Raw genomic sequence first — 18,404 nt, 5'->3', positions numbered from 1 at the left:
GTCTAAAGATCTTTATACCAAGCTCTCGTGGAGATTTAGGACATCAAATTCTTTATGGTCATCCTTCATGTGGAATAAATATTTCAAGAAGTTGAAACCAACAGAGGTGCAATGGAAAGGAGGATCTCATATTTGGAAAAAAATGATTGAAGCAAGGGATCAGTTAGATCAAATGATATAGTAGGTACCAAGAAATGGAGCATGTGATGTTTGGGAACACGATTGGACTAAACTTGGTTCACCTAAATAGATGGTTGATACAATGTTTCAGATAGATACTAGCATAGAAGAGGTGTCATACTTCATGCATGCAGATGGATGTGATACACAGAAATTTATTGACAAACTTCCAGCAGTTATCAGTACTCATGTCTTATAAGAACTAAATATAGTGGAACATTCTGAAGAAAGGGATAAAGCTTGGTGGATGGGCAGCACCACAGGAATATTTACTATTGGGAGTGTTTGGAACTTACTCAGGCAAAAAGCACAAGCATCAGTATTTTTTCCCAAATTGTGGTTGAAGGGTGTTCCATTCAAAGTATCTTTTTTCTTTTGGAGATTGTGGAAGTTCAAACTTCCAGTTGAAGATATTTTAAAGAGAATGAAGACAAGTATAGTATCAAGGTGCAGATGTTGTGCAAATCCACATCATGAGGAAACAATTCAAAATTTATTTCTAACAGGTGCATTTGCAGCAAAAATTTGGCAATACTACTGTTACACCTCGAAAACATTTCATGCAGTCGTGTGATAGTTAGACCAATATCGGGTGAGAAGTATGCGATGTCCCTAAAGGTAAGAAAGGATACTTAATGGTTCTAATTAAGATTTCCAAAGACATTTGAAGCAAGGGGAGGAAGTGCATTAAAGAATATTGAGCATAAGTTGTATTTTGAAGAGGGATTTGTAAAGTATCGAGTTAATGTTGATTCAAAGGTGTCTTAAAGAAGAGTTAAAACATCTCTTAGATTGTTAATGAAGTGTTAAAGAAGTGCTAAGAAGGTTCCATAAGGATTGGAGATCAAACGAATGACGGAAACTATTTCAGAAAGGTGGGGTTATACGACCGCTTATACGGTCCGTATATGTAACGACCCATCTAGGGGCCATGACGGGTACCCGGGGCTAACCACCGAGCACCACTCATTCTATTTCTTATCATACTCATTAAGCGTACATTCACTAATATAATACTCTAATCATAGGAAAACCATTTTTCATTTGAAAATGTAATTACTTTTATATACATAAGCCTCTCGGCTATCAAAATAATAATATAGATACAATAGTAACATCGTGAGACCATACTACCCACACATACGTATCTACGAGCCTCTACTAGAATGCTAGACATAGGGATGAGACAGGACCCCGTCGTGCCCAAAATACATATATATACACAAAAGAATAAGTCAATGGCACCTCCGGAACAATGGAGTGCCCTCAAGTCAGCTAATAGTTCCTACGAGTCTGGATCATCTCCCTGTCTACCTGTGGGCATGAACACAGTGTTCAAAGAAAATGGACGTCAGTACGGATATTGTACTGAGTATGTAAGGCATAAATGAAATGAACATAATCGAGAAATCATAAGACATAAGATGAAGATATAACCTGTGTAACTTTTAAGGGTGGATACCTTTCATGCCTATATCATATATTATATAATCATAGTACATGTATCATCATAGCACATACCTCTTCGTATCATATATGTATATATCATAGTATCGTATCTGCTCATACACATTAAATATTATCCGTATTCGGCCACGTAGTGGCTCGACAATATCCGTATTCGACCACGTAGTGGCTCGACAATATCACATACATGTCTCCCGTACCCGGCCATAACAAGGCTCGGTATATCTCATCATCATCATTGCCATCACATACATTTCATAAGCTTATCATAATTTTTCATAAAGCATGCATTTGAATTTTAATACAACCTATGAAAATCATATCATATTCGTAGCATGTACTTTGTACAAATATCGTATGATAGGCTTTATAATCTCTAAACTTAGGTTCATCATTACCATTCTCGTATCTATAGCATTCCTCTTACCTTTATCTCGTATGAAACCCCCTATGAACATAGAGTCGAAATGTTTTCGGAGCATTGGTCATAGAACATGCATTAGGGCTTATAGACAATCTATAACAATATCGGGGTGACCTAAGGTCGAGAACCCCCGATAACATTATGGAGTGATCATATACATCATATCTCATCTTGAAGGAACTAACATTTTAAGGTGAGTGTACACCATGAACAACATCAAGGGATCGTAAATAGGATCATTAACTTCATAGACATCATATCTTGCTTTAGAAGCTCTAGGCTTAAACTTATCATCATTATTATCGTATTCATGACATATTTCTCATCTTTATCTCATAAGATGCTCTTTATCAACTTTAACTCATAGTTCCCGGAATGTAAGAAGTCATGGAGAAGTAGGGAAAATAATATCGTAGGAATCATATATAAGGATCATTAGTTTCGTAGGAATGTCGTATCATGAGCTTTAGGACTTCTAGACTTAGATTCGTCATCGATATTGTCGCGCTCGTAACATATCTCTTTTCTTTATCTTGTATGAAGCTTTTTATAATCGTAGGCTCATAATTTCCGATATGTAGGAAAATCATGGAAAGATAGAAGGATTCATGCTATAGGAGTCATGCCTTAGAAAGAAGGGACTAGCCTTACATACCTTTTCCTTTAGCTATTCTACCGCTTGATCGTTCTCCTTCAATGCTCACGTCTTTACATTCAAGGGAGTTCGTATTAACATTAGTTAGACGATTATAAGAACGTGCTTACTAAAGCTAGAGAAAATTGGGCGGAATTTCCTTTGTTTCTACTAAATTCTCCATATCTTATATCAATTCCCAAACATCCATAACAACATTCACAATATTATAGGCAACAATCATCATTCATCTACATTATCCACATTTCACAATTTCACTTCAATTCCTCCATAATCATGGTCATGGTTCACTATTGCGTTTTCTCACATATAATACTTACCCCATGTTTTAAATGTCATTTATAGCTTACTTATAATCATCACATATCAATATTCATTACTCACTCCAAACTACTACTCAAAATGTCATTATTCCCATATTCATAACCCATTTTCTATATCCTTCTACAATCCAAGTGTTTCCACTTTTCAATACCTTAAATAACATGGAAATACCATAAAACGTACCTTAGATAGTGTAGAAATAAGCCTTGAGTTGAAATACTTCTCTTGCACCAAAACCCTAGTTCCCTTCCATTGATATTCCTTGACTTGGATGAGCTTTAATGTGTTTCTTACACTTAATTTTGTGGGTTTGATGAAGTGGATCTTTAGTTTCACTTGGATTCTTGTATATGAAGTGTTTGGAAGGTTCTAGAGAACTCTTGAGTTGTGGAGGAGAAATGGGAATGAAAATAATGAACTTGGGTCTCTTATTTAAAAACTTAAAATCTGTGCCGACATAATTATACGGACACTTATACGGTCTGTATAAATTTATACGGTCCGTATAAGTGACCGTGAAATCACCCCGTCAAATTTTCGCTTCTGTGTTCATTATACGACACATCATACGGTCCGTATAATTTTATACGGTCCGTATAATCCTATCAGTGAGGGACTTCACTGTGACGATTCTGCGGTTCATTATACGGACCGTATAATCGGCTGTGGAACTCATCTTTTCTCCGATCTTGTTCTCGTCACTTCGTTTGATCTCCAATCCTTATGGAACCTTCTTGATACTTGTTTAACACCTCGTTAACAATCTAAGGGATATTATAACTCTTTTCAAAAACATTATTAAGCCATCATTAATTTGATACTCATAAATTCTGCCTGGTACGCAACATATATCTTGCTTTCCTTAACAATTGTCGTCTCCTACCTCAAATGTCTTTGAAATCTTATTTAAAATCTTCAAACATTATTTCTTACTTATTAAAACATCGTACACGTTGTGCCCTTCGATCCGTTTACGAAAAAAAATTCGAGGTGTAACAGTATAACTTTATACGGTCCATATAAGGGTCTGTATAACACCCAACGAAAATGTTGTTTCTCTGATGGTGAAGTAAGGTCACTTATACAGACCGTATAATGTTATACGGACCGTATAAGTGTCCGTAGAAGTCCTGACGGGCTGAGTTAATTTCAAGTATAAAATGATACTCCCACTTCATTATTTTCATTTTCTACACCTCTCCACTTCTCTCCAAGGTTCTAGAACATTCCACACATTTCATTTTCAAGAATCCAAGGAAAATCAAGGAGCAATATCATTAATCCAAGGAAATCAGGTGCAACGAAGCTCTTAGGGGTTGCTAGAGTCAAGGAATCTCTTTGGATTGAAGCTCGGGTTTTCCTTCAAGTGAAGCATTTTTCATCCAAAACTTTCTCCTACACAATCAAAGGTGAGTTTCATGATCATTACATGTTATTTAGCATATTGAATGGTTGAAAGACTTAGATTATGGAAGAAAGTGGAACACGGAGCTCAAGTGTGAAATTATGGTATTCTTGAATAGTAGTTAACACAAATCATAATTCTTGAGATGTTATGAGTATAATCTTGTTATAAATGATATTAAGAACATGGGAGAGACATTATATGAGAATGAATGCAATGTTGTATTATGATCATGGTTATGGATGACCTTGAGAGGAAATTGGATAATGACGAACTTGACAAAGTTATTGATTATGATATTATGAATGTTATTATTGATGATTGGGAGTTGATATATGATATGAAGAAAGTTGTATAAACAAAGGAGATTCTGCCCAATTTTCTCTAGCTTTAGTCCAAGTGTCACGACCCAGCTAGGGGCCGCGACGGGTACCCGGAGCTAGTTACCGAGCACCGCTCACTCTACTACTTATCTTGCTCATTTAATATTCTTTTATCAATTTACATACCAGTTGTAGGAAAATCATAATTAAACAAACATAAATACTTTATATACAATTGCCTTTCGGCCATCAAAATAATATACACGCATATGAAAACGTCTTGTGAGACCATCTAACCCACACTGCGTATCTACGAGCCTCTACTAACATACTGTATATACATTGATGGAACAAGACTCCGTCGTGCCCAAAATATGCATATATATATGCCAAAAGGATAATCCTAAGCACCTCCGGACGATGGAGTGCTTTCAACCAGCTGACTGCTACTGAGGATCTGGGCCAAGCTCTTCTCTCTGTCTACCTGTGGGCATGAACACAGCGTCTGAAGAAAGGACGTCAGTACGAATGTTGTACTGAGTATGAGAAGCATAAACAATGAAAGAAAACATCAACAATATAGTGATAACATCAACATGAAATATCTGGATCTGTCTGATAATCATAAAGGAAATCATGCGTGCCATCTTACTCATACTCATCCTCATAACATATATGTATCATATGCAAGCTGCCCGTCCATGTCGGAACGGTGTGATAATCAATAATATTAGCCCGCGTCCAGGCCTCCCGCGTCCGGGGTACCATCTTATGCCGCCCACTAGTGGTGTCTGCCCATGCCCGAAGGTCATGGTGTATCCGTATAGCTGCCCGCCTTGGCGGTGACTGCCTGGCCAACTAGGCACGGTGTGAAATGCTCATGTCATGCTTATCATAAAATGCTCATAATAATAGTATACTCATCATAAAATACTTATCTCATTGTAATACATGCATAAGGCTCAAGATCAACTTTACTCTATCGGGGTGACGTAAGGTCGTGATCCCCCGATTCCATTATGGAACAACTGTTGATACTCTGCCTCACCTTGAAGGAACTAGTTCATAATGTGAGTGTAAGCGATAATTAACATCATCATTATACTAGCATCATCATATCGTATTCCTCAACTTATATAGACATTAAGGAGTTAGACTCTTAGCCTTTCGGACTATAAGAACTCATGAAGAGAATAGGAATTTCGTGCTACAAGATTCATGCCATCAGAAAGAAGGTACTAGCCTCACATACCTTGATCGTTTAGCTAAGATATCGCTCACTCGTTCTCCTTCAATATCGCGTCGTTACCTTCATAAAGAATTCATATCAACATTAGCATACTAACTACAAGAACGCGTCGCTAATTCTAAGAGAAGTCGGACAGCGCTTCTCTTGTTTATACTATTTTTCCCATGTTTTATATTAACTCCCAACATTCATAGCATTACTCACAATATCGAAATCAACAATCGTCGTTTACGTACATTTAGCAAAATCCACCATTTTCCTCCAATTTCCCTCATAATTAGCCTTATGACTCGTCCTTGCATTTTCATGCGTTTAACGCTTGTTTCATGATATAAACATCATTTATAACGTATTTGTACTCACAACACTCCAATATTCGTAGTTCAATTCCACTATCATTCGTTCATGTCACTATTCACTTAAGAATGACCCATTTCTATGTTCTTCTACATTTCAAGTGTCTAAGCCTTTCAATGCCTTGAACAACATGAATATATCATGGAACTTACCTTGGATGTTGGTTGAACAAGTCTTGAGTTGCAATACTTCACTTTGGACAAAACCCTAGTTTCACCTTCTTGGGGATTACTTGACTTAGATGATCCCTTGATGTGTTCTTGCACTTGATTTCATAGGTTTTGTGTTGTTGATCTTTAGCTTTCCCTTGATTTTCTTGGATTCTTATGGAGGAAATATTTGGAGAGTTCTAGAGTGTTCTTGAGTTGTATGAATGAAGAATGAAATAAAATGAGGCCTAAGTTCCTTTTAATAACTCAAAAGCTGATGTTTAATGAATTTTTGTCGGGATGAACAGTGGTCGTAAACTGCAGTTTACGGACCGTATTTTGATTTATGGGTCGTCCATTGTGGTCGTATTTAAACATTCCAAAAACAGAGAGTTTGGCTGGTGGACATGGCAGTTTACGACCTGGTTTACGATCCGTAAACCAGTTTACGGGCCGTATTCTGGGTCGTTTTTAACCATTTCAACACTTAACAGAAACTTGAGATTTTTGACGCAATGAAAGACAATTGCACTATACGGTCCGTAAATCACTTTACGGGCCGTATAGTGCCATATACGACCACTGGGTGAAAATTTTTCTGCAACTTTATTATTTCCAAAAATGCAAAATTAGCCATTCCCGACTCAGTAAAACACCATACACTCAAGTCCTTCATTGTTCTACTCATCACACAAGTACGGAAAAATTTCCGAGGTGTAACACCAAGCATGCTCATGTTGTCAATTATCTAATATTAGTACGAACTCTCTTGAATGTAGAAACGTGAATATTGGAGGGGAACGTTCAAGGGATAAAGTAGTTAAATGAAAAGGTATGTAAGGCTAGTCCCTTAATTTCTAAGGCATGATTCTTATGACATGACTATCCTTATTCTCCATGACTTTCTTACATTCCGGGTACTATGAGTCAATGTTGATAAAGAGCTTCTTATGAGATAAAGATGAGAGATATGTCATGAATATTGTAACGATGACGATGAGTTTAAGCCTAAAGATCCTAAAGCTTATGATATGATAATTCTATGAAGCTAATGATTCCTATACGATTCTTTAATGTTATTCATTGTTGCTAGACCCACCTTATGATGCTAGTTCTTTCAAGGTAAGGTATGATGAATATGATTACTCCATAATGGAATCGGGGGTTCTCGACCTTACGTCACCCCAATAGAGTTATAGTTGTCTTAAGTTCTTACGCATGCTTTATGAGATGTATATGATGATACAATTCCACCGTGCCTAGATGGCCGGACATGTCACCGCGAAGGCAGTCTGCATATGATTCCACAGTGCCTAGATGGCCGGACATGTCAATGCTAATGCGGCCTGCTTATGATTACACCGTGCCTAGAGGGCCGGACATGACACCACTAGTGGGCGGTGTTAAGATTGTTACCCGGACGCAAGTTAACGATGATAGTATATATGATATGCATACATGTGTTTCCATTTAAAGGTTAAGCAGGTCATATTTTCAGCTCATGTTTCATGGTTTCCTTATTATGCTTACTATTCGTGCCTTACATACTCAGTACAATGCTGGTACTGACGACCTTTCTTTTTGGAAGTTGCGTTCATGCCCACAAGTAGACAGGGAGACGGTGCAAATCCGTAGGAGCGTATCAGCAGATTCACAGGGGCACTCCATTACTCTGGAGGTGATACTTATGACTACATTGCTTTGTGTATATATTTTTGGCACGATGGGGTCCTGTCCCGTCCTTATGTCTAGTACTCTAGTAGACGCTCATAGATACGTACGTGTGGGTAAATTGTGTCTCATGATTATTCCATTGCACTTTTGTATATCATTTTTTTGTAGCCGGGAGGGCTTATGCATCTAGATATGGGTTGCTTGGGAGATTATATATGTTCAGGTAGAGTATGATGATTAGCCTAAGGATAGGTGCTCAGTAGTCAGCTCCGGGTACCCGTCATGGCCGCTAGTCGGGTCGTGATAAAAGTGGTATCAGAGCAATTCTGTCCCAGGGTGTGTCTATGAGCCGTGTTTAGTAGAGTCTCGTTTATCGGTGTGAAGCGCGCCACACTTATAAACAAGAGACTGCGGGCCATTTAGGAAAAATGACCATTTTTCTTCTTACTAGATCGTGCGATAGAGCCATGTTATAATATTTTCTCCTCCCTAATGTTGTGCTATGATTCCAGCAATGCCGGTAAATAGAAAAGCCACAACCGCCCAGAAGGGCAAGACTACGACAGAGAGGCAGGTAGAAAGGGAGCGGCCAACTAATGTAGAGAAAGGTGAATCTCATAATGAGGCTCCATCTAACACCTCTCACACTCCGCCTATTATAGAAGAGCAAGAGGGGGCTTTAGTCCCATCTCCTAGGCCTCCAGTTCCTCCACCGGCTACTTCGGGTCAACAAATGACCGAAGCTATTCAGCTACTGACATAGTTAGTTGCCGCTCAGGCACAGCGGCATAGTATAGGTTCAGGTGGCAGGGCGACTAGTGCTCGAGCCCGGGATTTTATGAGTTTAAATCCTTTAGAGTTTTTCGAGTCAAAGTCGGATGAAGACCCGCAAGGTTTTATTGACGAGATGTGGAAAACACTGAAAATTATTCATGCCTTTGATACTAAATCATTGGAGTTGGCATCTTATAGACCTCCGGATGTGGCGGTCCTTTGGTATAATAATTGGATATCCTCAAGAAAAGGAAATGCACCTCCCCCAGTTTGGCAAGAATTTGTGGATGCTTTCCTTCTATATTATTTGCCACCCGAGGTCTGTTGAGCTAGTGTGGATATATTCTTAAATTTGATGCAAAGGAACATGAGTGCCCAGGAGTATAGCCTTCACTTTAACTCATTGGCTAGATATGTTCCGACTATGGTAGCCGACATGGGAGATAGAGTACATAGGTTTGTGAGTGGATTAGGGCCACATTTATGTAAAGATTGCTTGACAGCTTCCTTGCAGGAGGGGATGGACATTTCCTATATTCAGGCCCATGCCCAGAATCGAGAAGAGCAGCAATATCCGCAAAGGGAGGAGCGCGATATTGATAGAGGACAGAGTAAGAGGGCCAGATCTATGGGTGTCGATAACGACTATAGAAAGGAATTGAGGCAGTCGTATTCTAGATACTGAGGCCAGTCAGTGACCAGCGCACCTTCTCGGTTTGCAGGCAGGAGATTTGATAGCTCCAATCGTTCAGGACAAGGTCAGAGCTCGAGAACTTCAGGTACTCAGTTGGGAGGTGATTATAGCTAGAGGAGACCACCGGTCCCATGATGTAGTCAGTGCAGAAAGTTACATTCGGGCCCGTGTCTCCAAGGTTACGATGCTTGTTATGGTTGTGGACAAACTGGGCATGTGATGCGTGATTGTCCCTCGAGGTACTGTAGAGGTAGGGCTTAGCCCACAGGATCAACAGCTGGTTATTCTTTGTCTGTGCGCCCGATAGGGCAGACTCCCCAGATTCCAGTAGGTCGAGGTAGAGGCAGAGGGGGAGCGTCCAGTTCAGGTGGTACCCAGGCCCGTATTTATGCTCTAGCCGGACGCTAGGATCTTGAGTCCTCCACGGATGTGGTTACAGGTATACTATCTATATTCTCCCATGAGGTTTATGCATTGATACATTCGGGTTCCACGTTGTCTTATATTACTCTTTATATTGCTGGCCGTATTGGGGTGAAACCTGAGCCAATTAAACCTTTTGAGGTATCTACCCTGGTTGGTGATCCCGTAATAGCTAGACAAGTGTACAAAAATTGTATAATTGTGATATGTGATCGTCAGACTAAAGTTGATCTAGTTGAGATGGAAATGTTTGATTTTGATGTGATTATGGGCATGGCTTGGTTGGCCTCATGTTGTGCCAATGTCGATTGCCGAATAAAGGTTGTTCAATTCCAATTTCTGGAAGAACCCATGCTTGAATGGAAAGGTAATACAGCATCTCCCAGAGGTAGGTTTATTTCCTACCTTAAGGCAAGGAAGATGATAGCCAAAGGCAATATTTATCACTTAGTCTAAGTTCATGACACTGAAGCAAAGCCACCGACTTTTCAATCCGTCCGGTAGTGAATGAATTTTTGGATGTATTTCCAGATGAACTACAGGTCTTCCTCTGGAAAGAGAGATTGATTTTGCTATTGATGTATTACCGAATACTAAACCAATCTTTATTCCACCCTATAGAATAGCTCCTGCAGAATTGAAAGAGCTAAACGCACAACTGAAAGATTTACTTGAGAAGGGGTTTATTAGGCCCAGTTCGTCACCGTGGAAAGCACCTGTCCTGTTTGTAAGAAAGTAAGAAGGTTCCCTACGGATGTGCATTGAATATAGGCAGCTGAATAAGGTGACGATAAAGAACAAATATCCGCTACTAAGAATTGATGATTTGTTTGACCAGTTATAGGGTGCCAAGTGGTTTTCCAAAAGAGATCTGAGATCAGGTTATCATTAAGTGAGAGTTAGAGAAGAAGATATTCCCAAAACAGCTTTCAGAAGGAGATATGGCCACTATGAATTTCGGGTAATGTCATTGGGGTTGACTAATGCTCCGGCAGTATTTATGAATTTGATGAATAATGTATTCAGGCCTCTCTTAGATCTGTTTGTGATCGTGCTCATTGATGATATTCTTGTATACTCTCGGACAGAATCAGAGCATGTAGACCATTTGCGTATGTCCTTGGGATTCTTCGGACTCATGAATTGTACGCTAATTTTTCGAAATGTGAATTTTGGCTGAATTTTGCAACTTTTCTAGGCCATATTATTTCAGCTGATGGCATTCGAGTAGATGTCCAAAAGATTAAGGCTGTGAAGACATGGCCAAGACCTATAACACCTACAGAAGTCCGTAGTTTTCTGGGATTGGCAGGTTATTATAGAAGAATTGTGGAAGGGTTTTCCTCTATTTCGGTAACATTGACAAAACTCACTCAGAAATCAACAAAATTTCAATGGACCGATGCTTGTGAATGCAGTTTTCAAGAATTGAAGGATTGATTAACTTCAGCCCCAGTCCTGACACTTCCAGAAGGGCCAGATGGTTATGTTGCATATTGTGATGCCTCTAGTGTTTGGTTAGGATGTGTGTTAATGCAGCACGATAAAGTCATTGCCTATCCTTCAATGCAGTTGCGGAAACATGAGAAGAAGTATCCGACCCATGACCTTGAGTTGGCTACGGTTATCCATGCACTAAAGATGTGCAGACACTACTTGTATGGTGTTCATGTTGATATTTATATCGATCACAAGAGTCTCCAGTATATTTTCAAGCAGAAGGAGTTAAATCTTCGATAGAGACTGTTGGAATTATTGAAAGATTATGATGTGAGTATTTTATACCACCCCGGAAAGGCAAATGTAGTAGCTGACGCACTTAGCCTCAAATCAATGGGTAGTCTATGTGAGGTCCCTCCGTAGAATAAAGAATTAACCCATGAGCTTCACCAATTAGCCAACCTCTGAGTTCGTCTAATTGATTCAGGCAATGCAGGCATTGGTATTCGCGACCCAGCTGTTTCCTCCTTTGATATGGAAGTTAAGGAGCATCAATATGAAGATCCTCAGTTGAGCCGCTATACAGATACATTCCATGAGAACGAGAAGTCACCGTTTGAAGTTTCTATAGATGGAGTTCTTAGATACTGAGACAGGCTATGTGCTCCGGATGTTGTGGAATTACGTTGTCGAATTCTAGAAGAAGCTCATTATTCTCAGTATTCTATTCATCCGAGAGACAAAAAGATGTATCACGATGTTAAGCTAATGTATTGGTGTGATGGAATGAAGAAAGACATAGCAGGATTTGTAACTAAATGTCCAAATTGTCAGCAAGTGAAAATCGAGCATAAAAAACCAGGCGGATTATTTCAAGCGATGGAAATTCCAACCTGGAAATGGGAAGTGGTCAACATGGATTTTATTGTAGGGTTACCTCATTCCCGAAGCAAATATGACTCCATATGGGTGGTCGCGGACAGACTCACGAAACCAGCTCATTTTTCATCCAGTCAGAACCACATATTCGGCAGAAGATTATGCAAGGTTATATCTTAAGGAGATAGTGCGACTCCATGGTGTCCCGATATCTATTATCACGGATAGAGGAGCACAATTTACGGCCAATTCTAGAAGTCTTTCTAAGAAGGTTTGGGTACTCAGGTAAGTCTTAGTACAGTGTTTCATCCACAGACCGATGGACAAGCTGAACGCACTATTCAAACCTTGGAAGATATGTTACGGGCATGTGTGTTAGATTTCGGTGGTAGTTGGGATGACTACTTACCCCTTATTGAGTTTGCATACAACAACAACTATCATTCCAGTATTCAGATGGCCCCGTATGAAGCTCTATATGGAAGAAAGTGTAGATCCCCAATTGGGTGGTTTGAAGTGGGAGAGGTACAGCTAATAGGTCCAGAGTTGATTCAACAAGCGTGGAAAAGATCAAGGTTATTCGAGATCGATTGTTGACAGCCCAAAGTCGGCAAAAATCCTACGCGGACAACCGTCGGCGAGACTTAGAATTTCAAGTCAGTGATTGGGTATTCCTGAAGGTATCCCCAATGAAAGGTGTGATGAGATCTGGAAAGAAGGGAAAATTAAGTCCTCGATATATTGGACCTTATAAGATTGTCCGCAAGATAGGCCAAGTGACATATGAACTGGACTTACCTCCAGAACGTGAATCAGTACATCCAGTTTTCCATGTATCAATGCTCCGTAAGTGTGTCAGAGATCATACTAGGATCGTGCCGGTAGATGATGTTCAGGTGACGGAAATGTTAACTTATGAGGAAGTACCTATTTCTATACTAGATAGGCAAATATGGACACTCAGAAACAAAGAGGTAGCTTCAATCAAGGTTTTATGGCGAAATAAAAACCGAGAAGAAATGACTTGGGAATTGGAAGAAAATATGAAGTCCAAGTACTCGCACTTGTTTCAACCCCTGGAAGAGATTCAATATGAGACATCAACATTATGAGGTCTGTAATGCTTTGTTTTCATACTTTTGGTCGTGTGTGACCATACTTTATTACTATTGTGTTGTAGCCCTGTTTGGCGTAGTTATTGTGGGCTGTTGTGACAAGATGGTAGTGTTATATTATAGGGGAAACTCTGGCAAAATTTTCGTAGAATTCCCGAGAACTTAACATTCAAGGACGAATGTTTTTAAAGGGGGGAAGGATCTTACACCTCGGAAATATTTCATGCCGTCGTGTGATAGTTGGACCAACGCCAGGTGAGAAGTATGCGATGTTCCTACAAGTAAGAAAGGCTACTTACCGTTTCTAATTAAGATTTCCAAAGACATTTGAAGCAAGGGGAGGAAGTTTGTTAAAGAATGTCGAGCATAAGTTGTATTTTGAAGAGGGATTTTTAAAGTATCGAGTTAATGTTGATTCAACGATATCTTAAAGAAGAGTTATAACGTCCCTAAGATTGTTAATGAAGTGTTAAACAAGTCCTAAGAAGGTTCCATAAGGATTGGAGATTAAACAAACGACGGAAACAATTTCAGAAATGTGGGGTTATACGACCGCTTATACGGTCCGTATAAGGGTCCGTATAACACCCAACAGAAATGCTGTTTCTCTCACTTATGCGGACCGCATAATGTTATACAGACCGTATAAGTGTCCGTAGATGTCCCTACGATTTCAAGTATAAAATGATGTTCCCACTTCATTATTTTCATTTTCCACACTTCTCCACTTCTCTCTACGGTTCTAGAACATTCCACACATTTCATTTTCAAGAATCCAAGGGAAATCAAGGAGCAATATCATTAATCCTAGGAAATCAAGTGCAATAAAGCTCTTAGGGGTTGCTAGAGTCAAGAAATCTCTTTGGATTGAAGCTAGGGTTTTCCTTCAAGTGAAGCATTTTTCATCCAAAACTTGCTCCTACACAATCAAAGATGAGTTTCATGATCATTACATGTTATTTAGCATATTGAATGGTTGAAAGACTTAGATTATTTAAGAAAGTGGAACACGGAACTCAGGTGTGAAATTATGGTATTCTTGAATAGTAGTTGAAACGAATCACAATTCTTGAGATGTTATGAGTATAATCTTGTCATAAATGATATTAAGAATATGGGAGAGACATTATATGAGAATGAATGCAATGTTGTATTATGATCATGGTTATGGATGACCTTGAGAGGAAATTGTGGGAATTGATAATGACGAACTTGACAATGTTATTGATTATGATATTATGAATTTTATTATTGATGATTTGGAGTTGATATATGATATGAAGAAAGTTGTATAAACAAAGGAGATGCTGCCAAATTTTCCCTAGCTTTAGTCCAAGCATGCTCATGTTGTCGATTCTCTAATATTAGTATGAACTCTCTTGAAGGTAGAAACGTGAATATTGGAGGGGAACGTTCAAGAGATAAAGTAGTTAAATGAAAAGGTATGTAAGGCTAGTCCCTTCTTTTCTAGGGCATGAATCTTATGACAGGACTATCCTTATTCTCCATAACTTTCTTACATTCCGGGAACTATGAGTCAATGTTGATAAAGAGCTTCTTATGAGATAAATATGAGAGATATGTCATGAATATTGTAACGATGACGATGAGTCTAAGCCTAAAGATCCTAAAGCTTATGATATGATAATTCTATGAAGCTAATGATTCCTATACGATTCTTTAATGTTATTCATTGTTGCTAGACCCACATTATGATGCTAGTTCTTTCAAGGTGAGGTATGATGAATATGATTACTCTATAATGGAATCGGGGGTTCTCGACCTTACGTCAGCCCAATAGAGATATAGTTATCTTAAGTTCTTATGCATGCTTTATGAGATGTATATGATGATATGATTCCACCGTACCTAGATGGCCGGACATGTCACTGTGAAGGGGGGCTGCATACGATTCCACCGTGCCTATATGGCCGGACATGTCATCGCTAATGCGGGCTGCTTATGATTACACCATGCCTAGAGAGCCGGACATAACACCACTTGTGGGCGGCGTTAAGATGGTTAACCCGATGATGATGGTATATATGATATGCATACATGTGTTTCCGTTTAAAGGTTAAGCAGGTCATATCTTCAGCTCATGTTTTATGGTTTCATTATTATGCTTTACTATTCATGTCTTACATACTCAGTACAATGCTGGTACTGACGTCCATTCTTTTTGGAAGCAGTGTTCATGCCCACAAGTAGACTGGGAGATGATGTTGATCCATAGGTGCTTATCCGCAGATTCACAGAAGCACTCCATTACTCTGGAGGTGCTACTTATGACTACATTCTTTTGTGTCTATATTTTGGGCACGACGGGGTCCTGTCCCGTCCTTATGTCTAGTACTCTAGTAGAGGCTCATAGATACGTATGTATGGGTAAATTATGTCTCATGATGATCCCATGCACTTTTGTATATCATATTTTTGTAGCCGAGAGGTCTTATGCATTTAGATATGGGCTGCTTGGGAGATTGTATATGTTCAGGTTAAGTATGATGATTAGCCTAAGGAAAGGTGCTTGGTAGTCAGCTCCGGGTACCCGTTATGGCCCTTAGTCGGGTCGTGACAACTACAATTGTGCAGTGGGAATGATAGATCCAAGAATTCAGATACATCAAATAGTGGTGAAATGGTGGGATATGCAAAGTAATTCAAAGCTTAAGCCAATCTACAGGATGCTCCAGCATTCATATGTTGGCAGATATGGAAGAGAAGAAACTCCATATTGCATGGAGGCAGCATGAGTAAAATAAAGGGGGGTTATGGGATCAATTATAATCTACATCAGTATGTGCAAACATTATACCCTTGGCTGAGAGATATCCCATACCACTGGCCTTATTTGGTGAAATTCTTAGAGGATGATAGGCCAAGAGTGGGATACAAGATGGTGCAATGCTAATGTCCTTCTTCTGGATGGTTTAAGTGCAATACTGATGGTGCCTCAAAGGGAAATTTAGGCTTGAGTTCAGCTGCCTTCTGCATCAGGGATGAGTTGGGAAATCTGGTGTTTGCAGGTGCAAGACGGATATATGATACAACAAATATTTCAGAAGAAGATGTGGCTATACAAGATGGAATTGAGTACTGCATAAAGAAACAATTGTTTCCTATGGTGATTGAACCAAATTCCCTATCTATGGTGAAAATTATGCAAGGTGAATGGGATGATCCATGGAAAATTAATTTGGAAGTAAGCAAGATCAGATATTGGAGGAACAAGGGAAAAGTTCCTTTTGCTCACATCCTAAGGGAAGGCAATGCACTTGTAGACTTTTTAGCTAACCTGGTTTTTAATTTTAAGAGTTACCAGTAGGAGCAAAAAAGATTCTCAATAGTGACAAATGATGTTGCCTAGCTTTAGATACAAGATTTACAGGAATAGAAAGCCTGATTTTGGTGAATCACCAATATCAGTGCAACATCAGCTATGAAAAACAGTTGATGACACAATGCTTATTCCTACAATGGATTCAATTCTTTAAAAGGAAGTAGCAGTTGTGTTGTTAGTAAGCTATTTGGTTAACTAAGGTTATCCTAGCTATGTATGTGGTATTAACAGCAATGTTCATCCAACTAGTAGGGTCTCCTTAGTTTGCTAAAACAGTTCATGATAACAATGATTCGTTCACCATAGAAAACATGCGCAATTAGTTGTATTTGTCAATAAGAGAACTCAAGATACAGGAGCAGCAACATTTTGCATGTAACGACCCTTCCGATCGTTATGGGAAATTAGGACTCCGTTGGGAATTCTCAGGCCGCAGGTGGCTTCGTGGGGCGTATTTTTGTATGTGTGCTGGTTTTGTGTTGTGTTTTTAAGGCCTTGGATGATATGTGGGGTGATAGGGGGAAAAACTAAACAAAATCGAGCTCACTGCCCAAAATGAGCCGTTGTGGTGGCACTCGGACCGCTGCCAGCGACCATCCATTTTCCTTGCTGGCCACTGTAGCAGGTAATGTACTGCTATGGCGGTACCGCTATAGCGGTAGATGGACCGCCAAAGCGGTCACAGTGATTTTGTGGTAGGCTGCTATAGCGGTACCGCTGCGGCCGCGTGATGACCGCCGTAGCGGTCGGCGTAAAACAGTAGCCCGAATTTTATATACTCAGTTTTATTTTCTCTTTTCACAAAACACCAACACACTTCCTAACAAGCACCTAGAGAGAATTTTCAAGCTAGGGCAAGATAACCTTGAGAGATAAGTTCCATTTGTTTTCATTATATCATTCCCTTCTCCTTCATTATGGTAATCATCTTCATGGATCTCTAATGGTGAAAGGGAAGTAGAAACCCGAGAATTTCAATAAACCTTCTAAACTTGACGGGTTAGGTTTATTATCGCATTTTATCATTTAAATGGATTGATTAGTTGCTATTTGTCATAAATTGAACTTTTAGAATCATAAACTATGTGATTTGAGACCTAGGGTTCTATAAAAATGGTGTCTTTGCCATAGAAAACTGTTTGTAATGGGAATGTTTGATAGAATGTTGTATAAATTGATGGTAAATGAATACTAGGGGCCTTCATAGGTTTTTTATCACCTAGAGAATCATCCACCCTTCGAATGGGGGAAGGGAAGGGTATTCTTGGTTTGGTGTTTGTAAATTGAGCAATGTGACTCGTTGAGCCTTCTATTTTTAGACTGTGAACGCATTGAGGCTTTGAGGAAAGGAAAGGTTGTTGCAGAGTAACCTGCGTGTTCCAGCTCTACTTTGAGGTAGGTTACGGTTTACTTAAGTTAGACTTTGGTTAGTTGATTGTATGTCTGGTGATCTCCTTAGGAGAAACCATGTCTAGTTTTCATACATGGTATTGTGTGGTTAAATTCCTACATGAATGTGATTGATTGAT

At 39.3% G+C, this 18,404-nt stretch overlaps 1 protein-coding gene across 1 annotated transcript; it reads left to right on the top strand.

Moving 5' to 3' along the window:
- The first annotated feature begins 250 nt into the window (after positions 1 to 250).
- Positions 251 to 16,860, top strand: LOC132613035 (uncharacterized). The gene is made up of 3 exons (XM_060327096.1): positions 251 to 362; positions 12,026 to 12,174; positions 16,471 to 16,860. Exons 1-3 carry the CDS (start codon positions 251 to 253, stop codon positions 16,858 to 16,860), a joined length of 651 nt encoding a protein of 216 aa, XP_060183079.1.
- Positions 16,861 to 18,404: the final 1,544 nt, after the last annotated feature.

Source organism: Lycium barbarum, chromosome 10 (genome assembly GCF_019175385.1).
Source record: "Lycium barbarum isolate Lr01 chromosome 10, ASM1917538v2, whole genome shotgun sequence".
Taxonomy (NCBI): domain Eukaryota; kingdom Viridiplantae; phylum Streptophyta; class Magnoliopsida; order Solanales; family Solanaceae; genus Lycium; species Lycium barbarum.
This window is presented reverse-complemented; position numbering and strand designations above follow the sequence as displayed.

What these genes read in the sequence shown, in the direction of transcription:
- LOC132613035 (XM_060327096.1), top strand. Translation starts at nt 251, where the DNA reads ATGGTTGATACAATGTTTCAGATAGATACTAGCATAGAAGAGGTGTCA. An exon ending in CAAACTTCCAGCAGTTATCA is followed by an intron (nt 363 to 12,025) that starts GTACTCATGTCT and finishes TAATTGATTCAG; the next exon opens with GCAATGCAGGCATTGGTATT. An exon ending in TTGAAGTTTCTATAGATGGA is followed by an intron (nt 12,175 to 16,470) that starts GTTCTTAGATAC and finishes GGATGGTTTAAG; the next exon opens with TGCAATACTGATGGTGCCTC.